The 23,856-nt window shown below is 36.8% G+C and overlaps 2 protein-coding genes across 12 annotated transcripts in view; one reads left to right on the top strand and one right to left on the bottom strand.

Annotated features, from left to right (window-relative positions):
* ARSK (arylsulfatase family member K) overlaps positions 1 to 16,414 on the bottom strand; it is a 45,324-nt gene extending 28,910 nt beyond the window's left edge. For 2 of the 3 annotated variants that reach the window (XM_003354206.6, XM_013991487.3), the window contains exons 1-3: positions 16,146 to 16,414; positions 14,466 to 14,595; positions 8,939 to 9,098 (exon numbers count right to left, since the gene is read on the bottom strand). In XM_003354206.6, coding sequence (XP_003354254.2) covers positions 8,939 to 9,098; positions 14,466 to 14,595; positions 16,146 to 16,283 — 428 coding nt within the window. In that variant the 5' untranslated portion in view covers positions 16,284 to 16,414. The remainder of the gene's footprint in view (positions 1 to 8,938; positions 9,099 to 14,465; positions 14,596 to 16,145) is intronic. The other variant, XM_085014088.1, reaches the window with a different exon arrangement.
* Positions 16,415 to 16,551: 137 nt separating this feature from the next.
* The window catches only part of SKIC3 (SKI3 subunit of superkiller complex), an 84,130-nt gene continuing 76,825 nt past the window's right edge, over positions 16,552 to 23,856 (top strand). For 4 of the 9 annotated variants that reach the window (XM_085014087.1, XM_021084547.2, XM_085014084.1 and 1 more), the window contains exons 1-2: positions 16,552 to 16,608; positions 17,097 to 17,236. The gene's annotated coding sequence lies outside the window, so the exon portion shown is untranslated. Of the gene's footprint in view, positions 16,738 to 17,096; positions 17,237 to 22,348; positions 22,504 to 23,856 lie in introns of all 9 variants that reach the window. The other 5 variants (XM_085014083.1, XM_085014085.1, XM_021084544.2 and 2 more) reach the window with 3 other exon arrangements.

Here is a 23,856-nt window from a genome sequence, read left to right as displayed (position 1 = left end):
TCAGGATCTTGTTCAGTAGTTTCTAATAGTAATACTAGCTTAGAAATCTTTTCATTTTTGCCAAAGGTATGGTAGAGTATCAGTACAAAACTATACTCTCTCAAAAAAGGCAGAGGAAATTCATAGTTTCATGCTTTTAAGTGTATCAGTATTTCTATCCTTGCATCTACCAAAAAAAACATATCCAAAACTCCTAAGAGAGCAATTTACAGAAACAACAGTCAAACTAAAAATAAAAATAGGTGCTAAATTTTGGGGGAATCCAGTAACAACAGTTTTGCTGTTGTAAACTTCTACTTCTTGAGGGCTGATACCTACAAGTAACTTTATAATGCTATTACAAAACAGGATTGACATTTTCTCTATTGCAAAAGATACTTTTAAGAGTCTCTAAAAGACATACTTTCAGAGCTTGAAAAGACTGGGTCTAATTGAAGCTTTCATATACAAAAGAGAAAGTACTGGGTTTTAACAATGAGAATTCTGAAGAAAAAAACGTTTTAGTCAAATGAGGCTATAAATGCTCTCAGACTGAAATGCACATTGCAGGAATTTCAATGTGAAGTTTTTTTTTTCTTTTTCTTTGGCAAGTAAAGGGATTTTAATTTTCAACAATTCAAACGTATGAATATTTCATAAGCTGAATGTTTAATTCCTCAATATTCAGCTTTCTCACTTTGGCGTTCATTAACCATAACACTTTATTACTTTTCAAAATTTTACAAAGATAATATCTGTTGTGATTCGATAGAAATTCAAATATCATCAAGGTTTGATTACAAAAATTAAATTGTATTGTCCTCAAAACAGTCACATTTTGGTTTATTTTCCGGCTAATTCTAAAAGTCTAAATTCATGCCACAGTTTCTTTCAGCTGCCTAAGGCAGATCTCTCTATGAGGTCAAGGGAGGTTTTTTCTCAGTCAGTTTTGAAAGAATTTATTCAGTCCCCATAATCTTCCTTCCCCCAGATCTCTTTCTGCAATATATATTTTGTAAAGTTCATTAGGGAATTTAGAAAAAAACAGATTAGCAAAAGGGAAATAAAAATCACTAATTCTATTGCAGTGGGACAACCCACTGTAGTATTTTGGTATGTAACTTCCCAGTTTGATCTAGTATGTGTATGTATGTGTGATATATGTGTATATATTTAAAAAAGGAAATTGTATATACTGTTTTGTAATTTTAGAATTGTATATATTTAAATATCTTTGTGTCAAGTGCCATAAAAATATTCCCTACCAATTTTTAATTGCTTTCTAATATTTTACTGTGTATATGTTTACCTCAGTTTAACTAATTCCCTACTGAACAATTTTTTAAATACTGATTAAATATTTGATACTTAAGATTTTTAATGAAAATAATAACAAATAATTTTTGAAAATAGTACTTGCCTCTCCAAAATGTTTTATAACAGAAATAGGAAACATCCTTTGGCACTGATTATAAAACTAGCTCTATAGAAGTCATGTGGGACCAGTCATTTTTAGAAAGCCAAATTTTTCTGACAGTCGAGGCTCTTTAAGAAACATACACACACTTCCACAGTTAATCATTTGGGTTAGCACTGTGCTTTACTTCCTCACATAGTACTACTTTAAATGTTTTCCTTGGTTAAGTCTTGTTAAATGACTAAGGATTGTTACTATGGAAATAAGCTATTATTCTCAGTTAAAATGTTTGCCCTCATACTTAGTTCTCAATTTTTTAGTTCTTTTGCCTGCTGTTAATGAGTTCTGTGCTTCCTTTGTTGACAGATATCAATTTTTAATTCCTTGTATGCTTGAGAAATTTTTTTTTCATGTGAAAAATCCTTTTAATACATTCTGGTCTTGCTTGAGTCACACTTGGGATATGGTAGATAGTACTATGGTTCTTACTTTGTTTTTAATATCAGGAATGCTGATTTACCCATGTACCTCTAGACATTTTAACTTTTTTTTTTCCCCTTTTTCTGCTGTACCTGCAGCATATAGAAGTTCCCAGACCAGCCAGGGATCAAATGTGCTGCTGTGGCAACACCGATCCTTAACACACTGTGCCAGGCTAAGGATGGAACCTGCACTGCCATAGAGACGATATTGAATCCTTAACCTTCTGTGCCACAGTGAGAACTCCTTAACATTCTTCTTTAGAAATTAAGGGTGAGTCTAAAATTTTTCATATATTCCTTATAGAATATATGAATTTCTGCATTCTAGTCTCATATGAGAAAAAGAGGTGCTAATAAGCCAGATTCTTCATGGCTAACTGCAATAGGATGTAGTCAATGAAAGAGCCAACTGGCAGGATGGAAGGACCACTCAGAGAACCCAGGGAAGCTCTTAAGGGGTGATGATTAGATCAAGAAATTACACGAACTCCAAAAAATGCCTCTGAAATAATCATGGGATTTGATCAGAGCACGAGAAATATATGTTCAAGGATAAAAAGAACAGAACCATTCCAAGGTTATTATTTTTTTAGAGAACAAAATCTTTATAGAGATTCTCAAATTCAGCTTATCTGATGAAGCATGCAGGTTATTTTCTGCCAGCAGCCTCAGACTGTTGTTCGAGTGGTCCTCATGTATTAAGGCTTTACCTCTCATAGTTTCCTTACAGGATTTCTGGCTAATCCAGTATCTTCCAAAAGGTTTTCACTTTACTATTTGGCTGCCTGTGTTCAGAAATTTCTCCGTTCTGTCCTCCATCTGAGCCTACCAATGTTCTACTTCTGAGCTATAAAATGTTATTAATGTAAAATATACTTTTTAAAAAAGTAAACTATTAAGAAAAATATTGCTGGAGTTCCCCTCGTGGCGCAGTGGTTAACGAATCCGACTAGGAACCTTGAGGTTGTGGGTTCAGTTCCTGCCCTTGCTCAGTGGGTTAACAATCCGGCGTTGCCGTGAGCTGTGGTGTAGGTTGCAGACGCGGCTCGGATCCCGAGTTGCTTTTGCTCTGGCCTGGGCCAGTGGCTCCAGCTCCGATTCGACCCCTAGCCTGGGAACCTCCATATGCCGCGGGAGCGGCCCAGGAAATATCAAAAAAAAAACAAAAAAAAAAACCAAAAAGAAAAGAAAAGAAAAGAAAAATATTGCCAATAAGACTATAGCGGAATTTTGTGATCATCAATTGGCAGATGCATTACAATTTCAGAGATGTTAAATTGTGAAAAAAGTGTACCTTAGTATCAATTAAATATAGTACTTTATAGTCTTTTCTCCTACTCCTTGAAAAACAAATCTGAAGGTGATCACTTTCTCCTTTAAACAGAACTCACCATATTTTACTCTGTCCTGCAGTGTTTTAGACTTTTAAAAAAACCTCCTCTTTTGGAGTTCCCATCATTGCACAGTGGAAATGAATCTGACTAGGAACCATGAGGTTGCAGGTTTGATCCCTGCCCTTGCTCAGTGGGTTGAGGATCTGGCGTTGCTGTGAGCTGTGGTGTAGGTTGCAGACATGGCTCGGAACTGGCGTTGCTGTGGCTCTGGCGTAGGCTGGTGGCTGCTCCAATTATACCCCTAGCCTGGGAACCTCCATATGCTGCGGGTGCAGCCCTAAAAGGACAAAAGACAAAACAAACAAACAAAAAAACCTCCTCTTTTAAATTATAATGCTAATGTTAAATTAAATAAAAAAGTTAAATCTTCACATTATTGGATATCTTTAGGCTCTTTTCCAAGTAGCTTCAAATGAACTTCCACATGTGGCCAGCACTGGCAAAAGGAGGAGATACACTTCATTGTGGGTAGCTAAACACAGTAGCACAAACCTCAGTAATTAAATGGAAAAAAATCTAAGAGTTGTAATGAGATCGAAGACTCAGCTACCACTGGTGTTTGAAGAAAGTGATGTAGGAGTTACAGTAGACAGTATTCTAAAGATAAATAGCCCCAGCAGCTGCTTCAGCCGAGAAATTGCTAGTCTTCAGCAGTGAGGGTTCTGGGGAGTTCTTGTCATGGCTCAGTGGTAATAAACCCAACTAGTACCCATGAGGATGTGGGTTCGAACCCTGGCCTTGCTCATTGGGTCGGGGATCTGGCGTTGCCATGAGCTGTGTTATAGGTCACAGACACGGCTCAGATCCCACATTGCTGTGGCTGTGGCATAGGCCAGCAGCTGTAGCTCCAATTTGACCCCCAGCCTGGGAACCTCCATGTGCCTTGGGTGCGGCTCTAAAAAAAAAAAAAAAAAAAAAAAAAAGAAGAAGAAGAAGCGAGGGTTCTGGAATAACAAAAACAGCAGGCTTCTTCACTATCATAAATCATTCTGAGAATGCACTTAGAATAATATAAGCTGTTCTAGATACTAGATTTCATTTAAAATAATAAAATGTTACATGTGGGGTTCTAAAAAGGCTTCTAAAATGACCAAAGGAATGGATGTCTTTCCACTATAAGGACAAGAATAAAATAAACTCTTCCTCAATAGAAACAGACTCACAGACAGAGAGAACAGACTGTGGTTACCAGGGGGGAAGTAGGTGGGGCAAGGAAGAATTGAGAGTCTGGGATTAGTAGAGGCAAACTACTATATACGAGATGGAGAAACAAGGTCCTACTGTGTAGCACAGTGAATGATAATCAATATCCTGTGATAAACCATAATGGAAAAGAATATGAAAAATATATATATACATCAACGGAGTCCATTTACTGTACAGGATAAATTAACACAACATTGTAAGTCAATGATAACTTCATTAAAGTTTAAAAAATAAATAACTAGGAGTTTTTTTTGTGGCTCAGTGAGTTAAGGACCCAACATTGCCTCTTTGGAAGGTGCGAGTTGAATCCCTGGCCTTGCTCAGTGAGTTAAGGATCTGGTGTTGCTGCAAGCTGCAGCACAAGTCACAGATGTGGCTTGGCTCTGGTGTGGCTATGGCTGTGGCATAGGCCTCAGATGCAGCTCCGATTTGACTCCTATCCTAGACACTTCCATATGCTGCAGATGTGGCCACAAAAAGAAAAAAATATAAATTAAAATAAATATATAAATGAGTAAATAAATTCTTCCTTAGAATGGAGAAAACTGGTCCAGAGGCATGTATTATCTTAGATTTTAAAATAATAGTAGATATGGATGCGATAAACAGATTTATTCATTAAGCTGCAGAATTGAAAGAGACTCTATGGATGCTGTTCTGAGTTCTGTCACTTCACGCTTGGTCAGTCTGGTTCTATTTAGAAAGCCTGAGTTGCTGGTCTGGAGGCCGCGGGGACAAGAAGTGGGGTGTTAGCAGCCCATGATTTGCTTTCCTTTGCTGCTCACCAAGAAGCTCAAGCTTAGGAGTTTCTCACAGAAATTCTCATTTTGGAGGTAGACCTTTATTTTTCATTTGTTTCAAAGGATTAAATATTTTCTGTTGTGTCTTGGCTTCAGAAAAACATTAAGCTACATGAATTGAGAACATTTATGATTACAATAGTAGTAAGATGAAATGATGGGGGTTTTGATTTTAGGTTTGAAACTTTTAGCTAGGAAAGCTAAGACAGCAGTTTGCTTAAATTTGCTCCTGATGCCATTAGAATGTAAGTCCATGAGGCTAGAGATTTTCGTGTTTGATCACTACTGTATTACCATCATGTAAAAATAGTGTCTGGTACACTGTAGGTGGCTCAATAAGTATTTTCTGAACGGTTATTCCATACATATGATTTTACTTTTGTAAAGGATCATTTTTAGTGTTAGCATTTTAAGGAATGTTACTTAATGTTTAACTTCTTTAATGTACTGATCTTAGAAATCTAGTTTTCAAAATGTCTATATAAAATCTGCTACCTCCTGGAGTTCCCACTGTGGCTCAGTAGTAATGAACCCAACTAGTATCCACGAGGATGCAGGTTCTATCCATGGCCTCACTCAGTGGTTTAAGGATCTGGTTTTGCTGCAAGCTGCAGCCTAGGTCATAGGCTGCAGATGTGGCTCAGATCTGGTGGCATTGCTGTGGCTGTGGTGTAGGCTGGCAGCTGCAGTTCTTTGACTCCTAGCCTGGGAACTTCCATATGCCATGGATGTGGTCCTACAAAAAAAAAAAGGACAAAAATAAATAAATAAAATCGGTTGCCTCCTAATTCTACACACTTCCAAGCTAACATTTTCTTTGATTTTGTTGATTTCAAAAAAATTTACATGCTAGTGTCAAGTTGATCTGATCCTTTCAAATATGGGAGAATAAACTTAAGGTTCAAAATGTAGGTGATTCAGTGTGACATTTCTAAAAGTTTCCCAACCTGATCTGCTTCATAATTCTTCGTTTGGGGAAGGGGGTGCTGTCTTGTGCACTGCAGATTGCTTAGCTGCAACTCTGGCCCCTCCCCTCTAGGTGGCAGCAGCATCCCCCCTGTGGTGTCAACCAAAAATGTCTCCAGACACTGTCAAAGGTCCTGTTGGGGTCAAAATTGCCCTTGGTTGAGAACCACTGTTTGAGATACTGGACACATATTGACAAAAGTTTTACCCTAAAGCGAAAATGATCAAAACACCCTATGAATTAATTACACGTTTCCTTTCAATTGCCAAGAAGATACAGCAAATTTGAATCTAATCAAATCTCCTATAAGCACAATACCCAGAATGTGAGGGGAGCAGATTGATATCAGGACTTTATAAACCAAGTAACTGTACTTCACTGAAGTCAAAAAACTTCAGAAAGGAAGAACTTTTAAAATAATCCAGTGTAAGCTCATTCGATGAAATTGGGATCGTGGGTAGGTAACTTGCATTGGTCTTATAGTTAGAAAGTGGCATCTTAATGCGTAGTACCACCAACACTTGTCTAATAGTTGTCTGGAAGAAACATGTGTGTAGCCCTTCAAGTTCCCAGTCTGGTGTAGCATAGTGTACACATAGCTGGAACGGACACATAGCTGGACTAGTGTCCCTAAACTGGTACAAGAAAAAAGCGTCACTTGATGCCAAATAATAAAAAAAAAAAAGACAGAGACTCTTAGTAAGAAACAAAAGGAACTTGTAATTCTGGCTGAAAAATATAAGAAGGTTCAAAAATGGCCAATTTCACTGGAAAGGCAGCAGAAAGTTAAAAAAGTGAGTTTTGATTTTGAGAGTCAGTATATCAAAAATAGCATATGTACCTATTTATGATATTTGATGTTGAGAGAACTTTTTTTTCCTGAGGCCCATTTTTAGACTTGCACAGGAAAATCTGAAAGATAATGTGCCATAATTCATGTAATGATTTCAGACATGCTAGTAATAGGAACCTTGGCCAATCTGTTGGTCAAATGACTATGTAGGTATGAACACCACTAATACAAATAATCTTGATAGCTTATTTCAATTCCCTAAGCTCTGGTGAGGAGGTAAGTAAATAAAAATATACTACAAGCAGTTATACTGAAAACCATTTTTGATCTTCCAAATACCAGTGTGGCTTTTTTCCTTTTATTGATTTTTGACCCTATGTGAGAGAGAATATCAATGTATATCAAATAATAAGCATAACTTTTTATTCCATTCATTCATTGAACAAATGTTTAATTGTGTACCTACAATGTACAGGCACTATGTTGGCAGTTGGAATAAAGTAATGAAAAAGAGAAACAGGGGAGTTCTCATAGTGGGTTCAGAGGTAACGAACCCGACTGGTATCCATGAGGATGTGGGTTCAATCCGTGGCCTCGCTCAGTAGGTTAAGGATCTGGCTTTGCCGTGAGCTGTGGTATTGGTCACAGATGCGGCTTGGATCCTGTGTTGCTGTGGCTGTGGCATAGGCCAGTAGGACCCAGCCTGTGAACTTCCATATGCTGTGGATGCAGCCCTAAAAAGACAAAAAAAAAAAAAAAAAAAAAAAAAAGAGAGAGAGAGAGAAACAGGCCCATGTACTCCAGGAATTGTTATCCCTCTGAGGAATAAAATTCAGATTGTACTTTAAACATCTCACAAAGAGAATGATAGTGATATGGAGTACAAGGTATTCAACCCTAGATTTCTCTTTATTATTGGACTGACTGAGGAAACAAAGAAAGACAACAATTTCAAGTAGGATAATATGAATACTTCTATCTTACTTTGGATTAACCTTACCTTCCAAAAATTAGAAGGATTTTAAAGAGAAACTGGTGAAACTCAAGAAATTAGCACATATTTTATTCAATCCCCACAAGAAAGAAATTAAAAATCAGCTTTGATAATGTTCCCAAGATATACTATAGAGGAAGTAAGATTCCAAAGCAGGCAATCTGATTCTGGATCTCTACTCTTATCCACTATGCTTGGTTGCTTAATTTCAGGACTGAGTAAAATTAAAGAAAAAACAAAACAAAACAACTTAGAATAGACTCAAGTTGGAGAGAAGTGACAAGAAAGCAAGTATCAAGAAGATTTATGGTCTTTATAATTTTTGTCTTTTTAGGGACACACCTGCAGCATATGGAATTTCCCAGGCTAGGTGTTGAATTGGAGCTGCAGCTGCTGGCTTATGCCACAGCCACAGCAATGCAGGATGGGAGCCACATCTGCGGCCTATACCACAGCTCACGGCAATGCCAGATCCTTAACCCACTGAGTGAGGCCAGGGATCAGACCTATACCCTCGTGGATTCTAGTCAGGTTCATAACATTCTGAGCCACAACAGGAATTCTGATTTATGGTGGATTCATAACCTCTGAGCTATAATGGGAACTCAGATTTTTGGTCTTTAGAACAAATTGTAAAGAAAATAAAGTAGCCATTATATAACTAAATGAAAATAAATCATGGACTAAACAATTTTATAGACCTTTAATATTCAAGAAAAATAAAATTATCAGCATATTCATAATTTTAATATTTTAAGAAGATTAAAGAAAACTAAAGATTTAGCTAAATTAACAAAATCAAGGGATTAAGAGATTTACTTTCACCTCTGTGGAGAAATAAATGTCAAGAAGGGTGTATGTGTTATAGCAGAGGGCTACCTATTAGAATTATTTTTTATTTTTTACCTGATGGAGTGATGTCCTGAAGTATAGTCCAGTTTTCCAAATTTTTGTGTTCGGTAGCCATGCTTCTCCATGACATCCATCCATGTTGTGTAATTTGGATCTAAGCCCTTAAAGTTATTCCAAGATTCTGTTAAGTGAGTGAAGAGGCCACTCCACATTGCTGGGGGGAAAATGAGATCAGTGTAAAGCTTAACAGTTTGTTTTAATGATTGAGATAATTATACTAAGAGAGAAAAGAGACTACTAGTTTGGAACTTGTGCTCTGCAAGAAGATATACCTTCATGTAAATGTTTTACCTAACATTTTTGATTGTTACCTCATTTTACCAAGGGGAAAACTGAAATGAGTTACTATATCTATTTTACAGGTGAGTCTCTAAGGCTTACAGTTTAAGTTGTTTAAGGTAAATACAGTTGGAATTAAATATAAAGCCTGTCTGACTTGAGTCTTCGTTCAAGCACAAAATAATCAGTGAGTATTTACTCGTTAATTTTCTAAGTCAGTCAGATGAAGTATAGATCTCATTTCCCCAAAATCCTCAAAGATTTTCCCAATTTCTCATCATGGTGCTGGCTTGCCACAAAAAACTTAAGTGTACTATCTTTTCTTTCATTTTCTACAGCTGTGATTGTTTATTCAATAAATCTTTCTTCAAATATTAACAGACCTAAAGGGAGAAACAGACTGCAATACAATAATACCAGGGGACTTCAATACCCTACTTTCAACAGGAAATAGATCTCCCAGACAGAATATCAATAAGGGAATTACTGGACTTAAACTACATGTTAGTCTACATGATAGACTTAACAGACATTTTCAGAACATTCCATCCAAAAGCAACAGAGTGGACATTCTTCTCAAATGCAAATGGAACATTCTCCAGGAAGATCATATTTTAGGCCACAAAACAAATCAATAAACTTAGTAAGACTGAGATCATATCAAGCATCTTTTCTTACCACAATGACATGAAACTATAAATCAATCACAATAAGAAAACTGGAAAGTTCACAAATATGTGGAGTTTAACAGCATGCTCCTGAACATTCAGTGATACAAAAAAGAAATCAAAAAGAAAAATAAAAAAAATCCTGAGACAAATGAAAATACCACATATAAAACCAATGGCATGCAGAAAAAGGAATTCAAAGAAGGAAGCTCATAGCTATAAGTGTCTAAATTAATAAAAATATAGATCAAATAAAAAACCTAATTTTTCATCTCAAGGAACTAAAAAAGAAGAACAAACAAAGCCCAAAGTTAGTAGAAAAAAGGAAATAACAAAGATCAGAGTAGAAATAAATGAAGCAGATGAAAACAAAAACAGAAAAGATCACCAAAACTAATTTTTTTAAAAAATTGACAAATCCTAAGCTATGCTTTCCAAAAAAGAGAGAGAAGACTCAAAGTTAGACATTGAAGAGGAGATGCTACAACTGACAGCCCAGAAATACAAAGGATCATGAAAGACTATTATGAAGACTTGTACCACTGGCAGAAATGGATAAATTCCTAGAGACATACAATCTACTAAGACTGAATCATGAAGAAATAGAAAATCTGAACAAACCAATTATGAGTAAGGAGAATGGATTAGTAATAAAAAATGTCCCAACAAAGAAAGGTCCAGAACCAGATGGCTTCATTGAATTCTATCAAACATTTATTTATTTATTTATTTATTTATTTATTTATTTATTTATTTATTCATTTGTCTTTTTGCCTTTTCTAGGGCTGCACCTGCAGTATATGTAGGTTCCCAGGCTCAGGGTCTAATCTGAGCTGTAGCTGCCAAGCCTACACCAAAGCCACAGCAATGCGGGATCTGAGCCATGTCTGCAACCTACACCATATCTCACCAAATGCCACTGAGCAAGGCCAGGGATCGAACCTGCAACATCATGGTTCTTAGTTGGATACGTTAACCACTGAGCCATGACGGGAACTCCACATCAAACATTTAAAGCAGAATTAAAACCAATCCTTGTCAAACTCTTCTAAAAAACAGCAGATGAGGAAATACTTCCGAACTCATTTTATGAGGCCAGTATTATGCTGATACCAAAACAAGACAAAGACACTACAAGAAAAGAAAACTACAGGCCAAGATCCCTGAGAAACATAGATGTAAAAATTCTCAACAAAATATTAGCAAACCTAATATGACAATACACTGAAAAAAATCCTACATCACGATCAATTGGAATGTATTGCAGGAATGCGAAGATGGTTCAACGTGTGCAAATCAACCAGTGTGATACACCGCATTAGCAAAATGAAAGATAAAAAACATGATCATCTCAACAGAGGCAGAAAAGGCATCTGACAATGTTCAACATTCATTCATAATAAAAACTCTTGACAAACTGGGTACAGAAGGAATACATACAAGCCTACAGCCAATATCATCTTCAATGGTAAAAAGCTAAAAGCTTTTCCTCTAAGATCAGGAATGAGACAAGGGTGCCCACTCTCACCACTTATTCAACATAGTAGTATATATCCTAACCTGAACAGTTAGGAAAAAAATTTATATGTGTATGTGTGTATATATATATGTACATAATAAAAAAGGCGTCCAAATAAGAAAAGAAGTAAAAGTGTACCTATTTACAGATACATTATATTATATATAGAGAAAACCATAAAGACTCCACAAAAAACTGTTAGAACTGGTCAATACATCCAGTACAGTTGCAGGACATAAAATCAACATACAAAAATAGCTGCATTTCAATATACTAATGAAGAATTGTCCAAAAGAGAAATTCTAAAATCTATTTACAATTGCATCAAAAAGAATAAAATACCGAGGAGTAAATTTAATCAAAGAGGAGAAAGACCTGTATACTGAAAACTGTAAGACATTGATGACAGAAATTGAGGAAGATGCAAGTAAATGAAAAAAAAAATAGAAAGCAAAGATGGGGAACTAGTTAGTGGCAAATGTTGGTTCAGACTAATGAAATTTTTAGTGATGAGATATTGCACCTTGGTGTACTGGCTTATATTTTCTGATTATCGCCCTGTCTGCCTCTGTAACTCAGTATAAGCACTCCTTCTGGGAGTGACATTTTGCCTATGTAGATGGAGTTTGGAGTCAGGTACTTTTTCTTTTTGTTATCTCAGAACTTCATACTTGCTTTCAGTACACTGTTATAATTATCTCCCTAAAAGCATGTTTCAGATTCTGAAACCCTGGTCATCAGGCAGATAGTAGGTTTTTAACAATTATGGGTTGACTATGGCATTTATCATTTGCTCAGTAGTTATGTTGGGGACACACGTGCTAATAGCCCCAGAGTTTGGAACTTGGCTTTGGTAATTAGTTCATTGTTGCTGGTTTTTTGGAAGGTAGCATTATAGGATAGAGTGGAGCTTGTGCTGTATATTGGTGAGAGATTGCTAGAAGTGTTACGTGGATGCACATAAACCTAATAATCTGACTGCTTCAACTCATGGAAATGTTCTCATTTTCTTTAGAATACTCCGTACACCTTAAACTAATACATTGTTATATGTCAATTATTTCTCAGTAAAACTGGAAGAAAATCATTTTCCTTTTCCCTTTTCTGTGTACATACCTAGTAGGGTTGAATCCTTTTCTAATCTAGCAGAGGTGAAAGACTCTTTATGAGGAGTAGAATGGTGCATTACCTAGGTTTGAGTCCAAATGATGCTAGTTACTGAGTGACCTTTAATAAGTTACTTAGGCTTTCAGTACTTTAGTTTTCATCTGCAAAACAGGGATAATAACAATACCTCCTTTATGGAAATGCGAGGATTATATAAACTGACATGTAAGGCACTTGGAGTATTGCCAGGCACACAGTAAGAAAGCAATAAATGTTAGTTTTTATTACTCTTATTCCTTCTCTTTCAAACTCTCCAAAACATACTTCTTCCAGGAAAAGATCACCTAACATTTTTGAAACATTTAGAGTTCATTGAGCACTTTTAAAATCCATTATCTCATTTGATGCTGGGAATCACCCTCTGAGGGACACAGCACATGCAGCACTCTGTACGTAAGGAAACTGAGAGACTTGCTTGACATGGTCTAGTCATTGCCTCACCCTAGTCCACTGCCAATTCTACTTGCTCAGTAAAGAATAAAAAATTAACAAAAGTTTTTTTTTAAATATATCTGGTCCTTCATTATTGAAATATCCTTTATAATATAGCTTAGGTTTACTTTAATTATTGGTAATTATGTAATTGTGCTGAAAATGTAGGTGAAAGAACTCATGACTCAACTTACAGAGAATATGACATCAGGAGCTTATGAAGAAAAGAAAATTACTGAGTGCTATTTATGGGTTCCAAAGCAAACAATCATAAATTAGAAAGAGGAAAAAGAAAACAACTCTGTTGGAGAATAGAATTTATAAAAATGGCAATTTCCCCTATTTCTCAATTAGTCGTGGTTTAATATCATTGACATTTTGCCATTTAAACTATGCCTATTTGATCACTTACATGTGGAATCTAAAATATGGCCCAAATGAACCTACTTACAGAATAGAAACAGACTCACAGACATAGAAAACAGACTTGTGGTTGCCAAGGGGGAGGGCAAAAGAGTGGGATGGACTTGGGATTTTGGGGTTAAAAATGTAGACTATTACATTTAGAATGGATGAGCAATAAGGTCCTGCTGTACAGCACAGGGAACTATATCCAATCACTTGGGACAGAACATTATGGAAGGTAATATGAAAAAAAGAATGTGTATATATATATATGTATGATGGGTCACTTTGCTGTACAGCAGAAAATGACAATTGTAAATCAACTATACTTTAAAAAAAAGCCTATTTGTTAAATTATTATAATAAAAGCGAGTAATTAGACTTGGGATAGAAGTGAATTGAGATTGAAGAAAGATGTAAGAGAAAGCATGTAATCTGAAGTAATACAGAAAATACAGATAAACAAGATGTGTAAGAAGTTCTAACTACTTTGTGGTGTACTCTGAAGTCCCCTCGCAACTTTCTGTCTCTTAACTGCAAAATTTCCTTGGAAACAGAACCCTTATTGGAAAAAAAATGTTTCCTAATTTGCTTGGATAGTCATAAGATTCTTAGTCATGAGTCACAGGGAAATGAAATGATAACACATAAAGTAAACACCATTTTGGGTGATAAAATTCCTACTCTTAAAAAAGCCCAATACATACTTTAAAACATACATCACATATATTAAAAAAATTTTTTTTGAGATGCCAAATATGACTTACTACTCCATTTTTGGGTGTGATCTTTAAAAAAAAAAAAAAAAAAAAGAACCTTGTCATGACTTTTGTACCTGAAGTGCTATTACAATTTTTTAAATTTTAATTTAATACTTTTTTTGGCCATACCTGTGGCATGCGGAAGTTCCTGGGCCAGGGATCGAACCTGAAACACAGCAGTGACCTGAACCATACCACTAGACCACCAGAGAACTCCAGGTATAATCTTTTAAGCTGTGAAAACATTTTCAGTGTGAGGCCACTTCTAGCAATATTAAGCGTATTCATACCTGCACGTGATGGGCAACAGATTGGAGAGTTTGTGTAGGCATTCAGAAAGGAAGTGCCATGTGCTTTCATGAAGTTGATAAAAGGTAGTTTCACTACCTGACTTTCTGGATAAAATGTTAGCCTTCCATCCTGGAATAAAAGAAGAAAAGCATTTCCTGTAATTTTAACCATAAAATTCACAAGCAGCAAAAGACTTCAGGATGAGCCCAAGAATCCTCAAAAGATAAAAACAAGTACAGTGATTGTTATCATTCTCTGGTTCATAATATTGAAAATTCAATGTAGTGTGATACTTCGATCTATTTGAAGATAGTAAATATGTTAAAGGGCTTCCCGGAAAGTTTCTTTAGGGGGATAAAGGACTGATTGAGACAATGTTTATTGATTTATTATGTGCCAGGCACCGTGAAAGATCTAGAGATATGACGGTGAATAAAAACAGAGTCCCTCTCCTCATGAAGCTTACAGTCTAGTGGGGAAGGCAAAAAACATATAAATAAACCAAGAATAATTACAAATTATTGTGATAGGTGTTTTGAAAAAAACCTAAGATACAGAATAAGAAGGGAGACCTACTTTCATAGAGTGAACTGGGGAGGCTTCTTTAGGAAGTGAGACCTAAAGAATGATAAAGATCAGCCATTCAAAATAATTTAAGGGGCATGTAAAGTGTTCTGCAAGACATACATGGGGATAACAATTAGGCAGCTAGATAAATGAGCCTGGATATTAGAAGAGATGTTTGGGTTGGAGATAATGCATAGTGGAATGGAATTGGGAATTAAAGAATTCTTCTTGGAAGGAGCAAAAAAAAAAAAGTCTTTCTTTTTTCTAAGTATCATTGACATTATAATTTTAGACATACGAGCATTGTGTTTCAGCAAGAAAGGATGAAACTGAGGTAATTGTTCATCTTTTGATAAACCTCTTTTAATACAAATATGGGGCTTTCAGAAATATCCCTTTAAAGTTTCTTATCAAAGGAATATTGATAGACTATAAAAGACTGGAGTCCTTTTTTCTTTTTTAAGCTGTGTGTTCCAACTTTGCCTTTAAAGATAAGAAAATTAGACTTTCTATTTCCCCTCCCCCAAAATGTGTCTTTTTGATTATCACATCTTGGTGGATGTGAATTGGTGTCTGATTGTGGTTTTGACTTGCATTTCCCTAATGATTTTATATGTTGATCCTATATCCTATAGCTTTGCTAGACTTATTGGTTCTAAAAGTTTGGTGTGGATTCCCTAGGATTTTCTTTGTACAAGATCGTTACCTATAAATAGAAAACTTCATACTTTATGACGTTGATCACTGACTGGAAAGCTAACAGGCTTTTATGATGATGCAGAAAGTTATTTTCCCCCACAACTGAATCAAGCGGGTGTATGGATGGAAAGTTTACTAGTGGTAAGATAATTTAGTGGGTCGTAGCCAGCAATTAAAACTTTTTTTGTAAAGATGCTAATCGGAGTGCGTTTTATTTACTGTGTTATATGCATATTTATGTGGTGCACGTACTTTGTGTACGGGGCCTCAAAACGTTTCTTACTTTGCATCGGGGTATAAAGCTTGTTTGAAAGTCTCAGATTCTGCTCCCCAAAGCCTGCAGCACAGGAAGGGCTGTGGGCCGGTGGAGGGAGTGTAGCGTGGCACCCCCTCCCCTGCCTCTCGGTACTTACGAAGGAGTCGCTCACGACTAGCACCACGTTAGGCGCATCTGGCCAAGCCTGAACTGCTCCCTGCCTCAGCCCACCTGCCCCAGGAACTGGTGCTGCCAGGGCCGAGGTGGCAACCACCGACACCCACAGCAGCAGCATTTCAGCGCGCTGTTCTGAGAGCGGGGCCGCTGGGTCCGCCCCTGCCTCTGGGAACTCGCTTGGGTGAGGACGAGGGCGGGGATCCCATAGAGCGCAGTTCGGCTTCCTCCAAGCTTCATTGGCAGAACTACAACTCCCATCAGGCTTGGAATGAGCACATGCGCAAAGTAGGTGTTCCCTTATTCCCCCCAACTCACGTTAAGACCTTTTAATCAAACACTGAGCGAACCGAAATCCAGCTACTTCCAGTCACATGAGCCATGCCTGGGAAGTGCGCCTGCGCTCTGGCTCCACACAGAGCTTCTGTAGGAGAATCATTGCCCAGGTGGGTTTTGGTTGATCTAGCTTTCTGCAGAGTTGGCTACTGTAGGCAATTGAAATGATACCTACAGAGAGAAAGGGACAGGTGCCGAGGCTGCTCTTTTTGCGCGGAGCAATCATGACAGAGTGTTAGGTGAGACCGTGAACGGGGCGATGATGAGGTGGCGGTCACTTAAATTGGATTGGGTGGTTCTTTGTGGGGCCTCTGTCTGGACCGCCTAAGCTACCATATGGCCACTCTGTGGTCCCCTCGAATACCTTCCTCTCAAGCATATTTATAGATTGCCTCATCCTATTTCCCGCTTTGCTCGTACGGTAAGGATTTATTATGCTCCGTTGAAGTGAGGAGCGGGGCCTAGTAAGAAAAGTTTCGGCTCTAGGTGGGGATAAGCTTGGGTGCGCCTTGCCTTCAGAGTGCAAAGGAGGGAAGCTGAACGGGTTTTCGGGGGAAGAAATGTTGGGCTATGTGACGTGTTCGATTAACTGACGTAGGTTCAGAATTCCATTGTTTTGCTGCCGTGGTTTTGAAGAAATCACTGGTCCTTTTGACTCTTGGACTTCTTTGGAGAAATCTGGAAGAAGCAAATTTATGTCCCAGAGCCAAATTCCTGATTTCATTATTACAGTTTCAGGTATGTAATTAGTGTGTCCTGTTTGTCGTTTTAATGTTTTGACAAGAAAAGGAGGAATCGTAGTGTTTATTTACATAAAGTCAACTTTTAATGCTAATATCTGACTTTTTTGCGTAAAATAATTGGAAAAAGGGACAGAAGTTATTTAATACTCACATGACACTTATTATGTGCTGATCATTATACCGAGCATTTATTGAGTACTTAATGTGTGCATGGTACTTGTACATGGAATATTTTGTGTAATCCTCATTTTCACCATTTTTTTTTTTTCAGATAGGAAAACTGAGACTTGGACAGGTTAAATGACTTGTCCAAGGTTACACGGGGAGCCATTCTGAGTAGGAGTTGAATTTGAGTAGTCCATGCCCTAACTTATTGCAGTGGTCTGTCTCTGATTGCAAAATGTCATGGCATTCTAGAGAACTTACTCTCTGTTAGCCAAGTAGCCTTGTTAATAAAGCAGATCTGTGGGAGCATACAAGTATATGTAAAAGGAACTCACATTCTAGGGGAAAAAAGTGAAGTAATAATACAGCCTGAAAGGTAATACGCATAGGCTCTTTCATGAACAGGATGTTTCAAATATCTGTTTTGAGTTAATTTGGACTCTAAAACACATTTTCCCATAGAGACAGTGTTGACTGACATTTAGATTCATAAAAAATATATTTAATTTTAGCTATGGTGTAGTATTGATTTTGTAAATTGTTTACTCTCTGACCTTGTTTTCGCAGGCTGTGTATTCTGAATTCCTGGTCAGGATGACAGAGACACATCTTTTTGCTTCTCTCTCTCCCCTCGGCAGTGTCAGTGGGAGCACATGCTGCAGTGGGTTGGAGCAAGGTGGTATTTTAGGGCCCCAGACATATTGTGTTGCAAGATCTAAGAGACTTCTAGCTAGTCGTACTTCTCCTCTGGAATTCAGTTTGTCCTGCAGTGAATATCCCTGCCAAGTGGATTATGCAGTCTGTGCCTTTTCATCTCCGGTGATGTGGTGATGTGAAACACACTTCGTTTGAGCAGCCCATTCCATATTTGTACAGGTCTCATTATTGAAAATTCTTATTTTGAACTCAAGTCTGGTTCATTAGTCTGTTTATCTCCAGTTTTACATGGATAATCTCTGCCTTGCAACAGCCCTTCTCACCTTCCCCACCAATTTTTTTTCCCCCGGGCCTTCCCCATTTCCTTTGGGTACTTAGGTAATTTCAGGTTTGTTTGTTATTTGATCACTCTTTTCTGGACATAAAGCATGTTTACTAGTCAGTAGCTTACCCTGTCGAAAAAGGTACTTTTGAGTTGTCTTTGGGCATCTCTCAGTGTGTACATGTTATATATAGTGTCTTGTAGTGAGGGTAGGGCTCCATTATGTATATGTTTAAGTCATCAGTTAAAGATTTGTACATGAGGGGGATTTTTTTAGTGAAATACTTAATTCTGTGGTTCAGATCAGTTGAAAGTTTTGGTCTAGGTTTTGGTTCTTCATAGTGTTTTTGGTTGTTTTGTGTGTTCGTTTTTTATATCCAGAATACCAGCAGCACTATATTCTGCCCTAAGAAAAGAAGGCTAAATGTGCAGTTAGTGACTATATGGAATAAATTCAGTATTGTCTTCACCTGCTGTGGTTTTGTGACTACTTGTTAAATATCCACAATGTACTAGATACTAGGAAATAAAAGAGAGTAGTAGAAATATCTTTGTTCCTAAGGAACTTCCAGTCTAGTTATGAAAAACAGACATATACAGACCTGTCTATTTAATAACAGCATACAAGATATCAAAAAGTACATTTAATTGCCAAAAAACCCCCCCAAACCAGAATATCCCAAATGGTTCTTTGGAGAATGCTAGTGTACTTCAAAATGATAATTACTATTCATTGATATAAATGTTCCATAGTAATATGAGTAGTGTGAGTTACTAACATTAGATTACAGTAGTATAAATAATATGTTATTAACATTTTGGAAATGTTAGTATAGACGATGAGTGTTAGAAGTTCAGACTAGTGTGAGATTTGTCTGAGAAGGCTTTACGCTTAACACTTGAATTTGGTCTTGAAATGAATGTAGCATTTGGATTAGCTGGAAGGAAGTGTGGACAGGCTGAATGGGAGAAGTAAAGATGTAAGCTGTGGAAATTGTTGGGGGTTGGTGAAAAAAGTAATATGAACTAATATTGAAAAAGGAATTCTTCCTTTCTCACTTGAGCAAATTGAGAATTACTGCTTTTGACAGTAGAGAAAAAGAAAAACTAATTTGAGTAGATCATAGTACTTAGTAGGAGTTGGACATATAGGAAACTCCAAAAATCAGGTTGAGTGAGGAGGGTAGTCATTTGTAGGTAGATGTGGCCTTAAAGAAGTTAGTGAAATGGATAGTCAGGTTTTAACTTTTATATTACCTCCTCGCCCCTTGTTTAACTTTAATTTTACTTTCCTAAACATTGTTAGGATCACAATACTTTCTTATCTTACCAGTAAGACCCTTTTCTGTATTGCCTTTACTTAGGGATATATATATTTTTTAACCTGAGAGGCAGAATACCTCTGTATAGAACATTTGTTATGTTCCATTGAATAGCTAAGCCAATAAATGCTGGTTCAGAGGAGGGCATGATCTCTGTTGCAAGCTTTACTCTAGTATTCATGTGTGATGACTTATATGAAGAGGATACTTGTGTTTGATGATAGCTACCTTTTGAGGAATATAAGGTTACTTGAGAGATCAAGGAAGGAAGGATTGGGGGTTTTAGACGTGTAGAGAAAGTGTATAATAACTACTGTGGGTTAGGAATGGGAAAAAATAATGAAGTTGATTCAAAGGTGGCAGGAGATAAGGACAACACAACTAATAGATACTGTGTGCAGGTAATTATCTCTGTACATGTCAGGCCAGTGATGCCATTCTCACTTTACCAAGGAGGTAATAGGATTAGAGGTGAAGTAAGGTGCCTAAGATCAGCACAGCCTTGAATCCAGTTCTCTCTGTCCTGACTTAGTGGGTGGATATGGCAGAATGAAGGGGCTGACAAAATCTGGGCTGTTTTGTAAGAACAGAGTTGAAGTGACTCAGTGAACCAGTAAAAAAATCAGGTTGAGTGAGGAGGGTAGTCATTTGTAGGTAGATGTGGCCTTAAAGAAGTTAGTGAAATGGATAGTCAGGTTTTAACTTTTATATTACCTCCTCGCCCCTTGTTTAACTTTAATTTTACTTTCCTAAACATTGTTAGGATCACAATACTTTCTTATCTTACCAGTAAGACCCTTTTCTGTGGAACTAACCATTCTATTTAAGTATGTATATTGCTAGTACATGTTTTAGTATAGTAAACGCACTTTCTATTTCTTTTTCGCCCCCACCTGTTTCATGTAAGTTTTGTTTATATTGTAGTTCTAAAGCAGCTTTTTTTTTTTTTCTTTTTGGAAAAAACTTTATTCATTTTTCCAAAACCACCTCCATTCTCCCCACAAAGCATTTTAGATTAATTTTGTTTGAGAGAAACCATTCCAGAGTTGCCATCAAAAGACAGTAGAATTTGTAGTTATGTAGAAATTGTGTTAGTATTTCAGATAGCTATTTAGATGGATTTTTAATATTTAAAAAATGTATGCTCTTTTCATTAAGTTGAAAACTAATCTAATTGCATGCTGTGGGCAATTTTTTTCATATTTATTATTCCTTAGAACCAGGTTCATTTTAGTGTAGTTAGGTTGCACATTGGGGGTAAATAAATGCCCTTAATTGTCCTAGGTAAACAAGGTAGCATAGAAGTAGGTAATATTCTATTCTGGCTTTTTTTTTTTTTTAACATTGGAGTAGCATATTTTGAGTTTCTGGAATTTTTTTCTGAATCTTTCTGATTGCTTATGAAAGTTGCTTTTATCATCTTGAAGCTGTGGGAACAAGATTTAGACCAATTCAGAAATATGGAGATTAAGATTAGTATCTCTTTGGGAAAGAAAAAGGATGAAAAATAGTCATAGTTTTTTTCTCATGTTTTAAATTATGAATTATGAAAATTGAACCTGAATCCAAGGTGTTAAAAAATCCACTATGTTTTGGGTTGTATATGTCATCTTTTTTATGTGCCTGTCTTATATTTTCCTTAATTTAGATGGATAAGTGTTTAAGGAATAATCTGAAATTCAATTTAAAAAATAAATAGAGGTAGTGACAATAGGTAAAAGGTCTTGAATGCTAAATAATGGGTGGTTGGAGTCTACTTTTACTGAATGAGTGTTTTTACCGATTCTTTTTAGAAGAAGGATTTAATGGTGTAGGTCATGATGCCAGATTATAGATCATCACAAAGTACCTTTAGACTTTTGTAATTAGATCTAAAGGTATGATTTTTTTTGTTTGTTTTTTTGTAATTAACTTCCATTGTCATTATTGTTACTATTTTTTATTCTGCTTTTTATTTTTGTTTTGTGGAGTGTTTATATCTGCACAATTGGATGTAGCTTCAAGTTGCATAGCTTTGGCTGGGGTGTGTAGGACTTATCAGTCCATCTACTTATATATGTTAGTTTTGAGGTCCTTTGGCATGGTTGTCACCTTCTGACTTTTTATAGATGCAGTTGTTGCTTTATATGCTTGTTAATGTTGAATCAACACTCTTTTAGATTGGGTAAAAAACTTTCATTGGGTGAAAATGTACAAAATGAATACTCTTATTTTAAAAAAATCTTTGAGGAGAATAAAGGGAGGAGAGGTATAAGGGAAAAATGTGTAGGACTATAGAAGATATTAAAGACACTTGTAAGAGACCTAGAATTTTCATTGAAGTGTTGGAAATGCTTGGAATAGAGGGAAGTATCCCAAATAGAGGAATAGAGGTTACATGGAATGATTTTGGGTATTAGGTTTTTATTCTGTGAAAGGAAGTGTGGTTAGTGGTACCTAGTAAATGGTTAGTGACCTGTAAAGTTTGTTTAGAAAATGAGTAAGTGAATCTCTTCCTTCTCCACACCACCTCCCCAAAAAAGAGGAAGAAAATATTAGGGCTAGAAAGAGGAAAATTATTATTATTATTACTTTCAAATTTCCTGATACTAATGTTTTTGTGTGTGTATTTTTTTTTTTTTTTTTTTTTTTTTTTTTTTAGGTGACGAGAGAGGGCCTCACTGCTAGCTATGTTAAGTGTCAAATTAAATGAAGAAGGACTAGGAAGAGCATAGAGGATTCCACTGTAGCAAGAGAAGGTGTTTAGGGATAAAGAAGGGTATTGACCATTACCATTGTTTACCAAGAGGAGAATAGGTTTGTCTCCTGTGGTCTTTTTTTTTTCTTAAACTACTTAGAAACTTTTGACAGCTCTGTGTTTGCTGCCACTTAAAAGTCTAGACTCATCTGTCTCTCTCTCTCTCTCTTTTTTTTTTTTTTTTGTCTTTTTGCCATTTCTTGGGCCTCTCCCGCGGCATATGGAGGTTCCCAGGCTAGGGGTCAAATCAGAGCTGTAGCTGCCAGCCTACGCCAGAGCCACAGCAACACGGGATCCGAGCCACGTCTGCGACCTACACCACAGCTCATGGCAACGCCAGATCCTTAACCCACTGAGCAAGGGCAGGGACCGAACCCGCAACCTCATGGTTCCTAGTCAGATTTGTTACTGCGCCACAATGGGAACTCCTCTGTCTCTCTTTTAAGGTCTTCTGGAATCTGGTACATTACTTCCCCTACCTAGCCTACTTCTGTTCTTCAGCAAGTCCCTTCTTTTCTATTCAGCCCGGTTTCCTTCTTATTTCCTACACCTGCCACCTTCATTCTTATCTCTCTGACTTCGCTGATGTGTAGTTTTCCTTCTTCCCTCCATTATTAAATCCTTTCCGTATCTAGTAGCTCTTAGTTACTTCATACCACACTTCTCTGAACTCCTATTGAATTTGCTCTTGTTATCATTAGTTTAGCAGTTGGTTCTCTAATGACTCCTATGCCTTAGGTCTTTCTCTTCATTAAGTTACATTCTTTAGTGAAGAGGCCTTTCTATTTCTTTTGTGTTATATGTAGCATTTAGCTTGGAAGCTGCATGTTGCATTAGTATTATTTGGTTCTGTTTTGTTCTGACGTACTTCCATTTATCTGTTGCGTGACGGAAAAGATGGTGATCTTTATCCTGGGAAAGTTGTATTCTTGTTTTTGTTTTTTGGTTGGACTTATCTTGAAACATTTTTTTTTCTTTTCTTTCTCTTTTTTTTTTTAATGGCCGCACCTGAAGCATATGGAAGTTCCCAAGCTAGGGGGTCTGATTGGAGCTGTGTCTGTAGGTCCACACCATAACCACAGAAACGTTGGATCCAAGCCATATCTTCCACCTATGCTGCAGCTTGTGGCAATGCCAGATCCTTAACCCACTGATTGAGGCCAGGGATCGAACCTGAATCCTCATGGAGACTATGTCCGGAACACACTGAGCCACAAGGGGAACTCCCTGTTTTTGTTCCTTTTTTAACTTGTACATTTTTTGCTTCATTTTTCTTGGCTTCTCTTTCTATCCCTTTCTATTGGTCCAGATTAGTGGTCATTATCATTGATATTCTCTTTTTAGTCTGCAGGATTATCTACCAAAGATAACTTTTGTGTGAGAAATTTAATGTGAAGTCAGCATTGGAATTT

The sequence above is a fragment of the Sus scrofa genome, chromosome 2, assembly GCF_054392235.1.
Source record: "Sus scrofa isolate SSC_HxYL_T2T_F1_AM1 chromosome 2, Sscrofa_HxYL_maternal_Yorkshire_Landrace_v2.0, whole genome shotgun sequence".
Taxonomy (NCBI): Eukaryota; Metazoa; Chordata; class Mammalia; order Artiodactyla; family Suidae; genus Sus; species Sus scrofa.
This window is presented reverse-complemented; position numbering and strand designations above follow the sequence as displayed.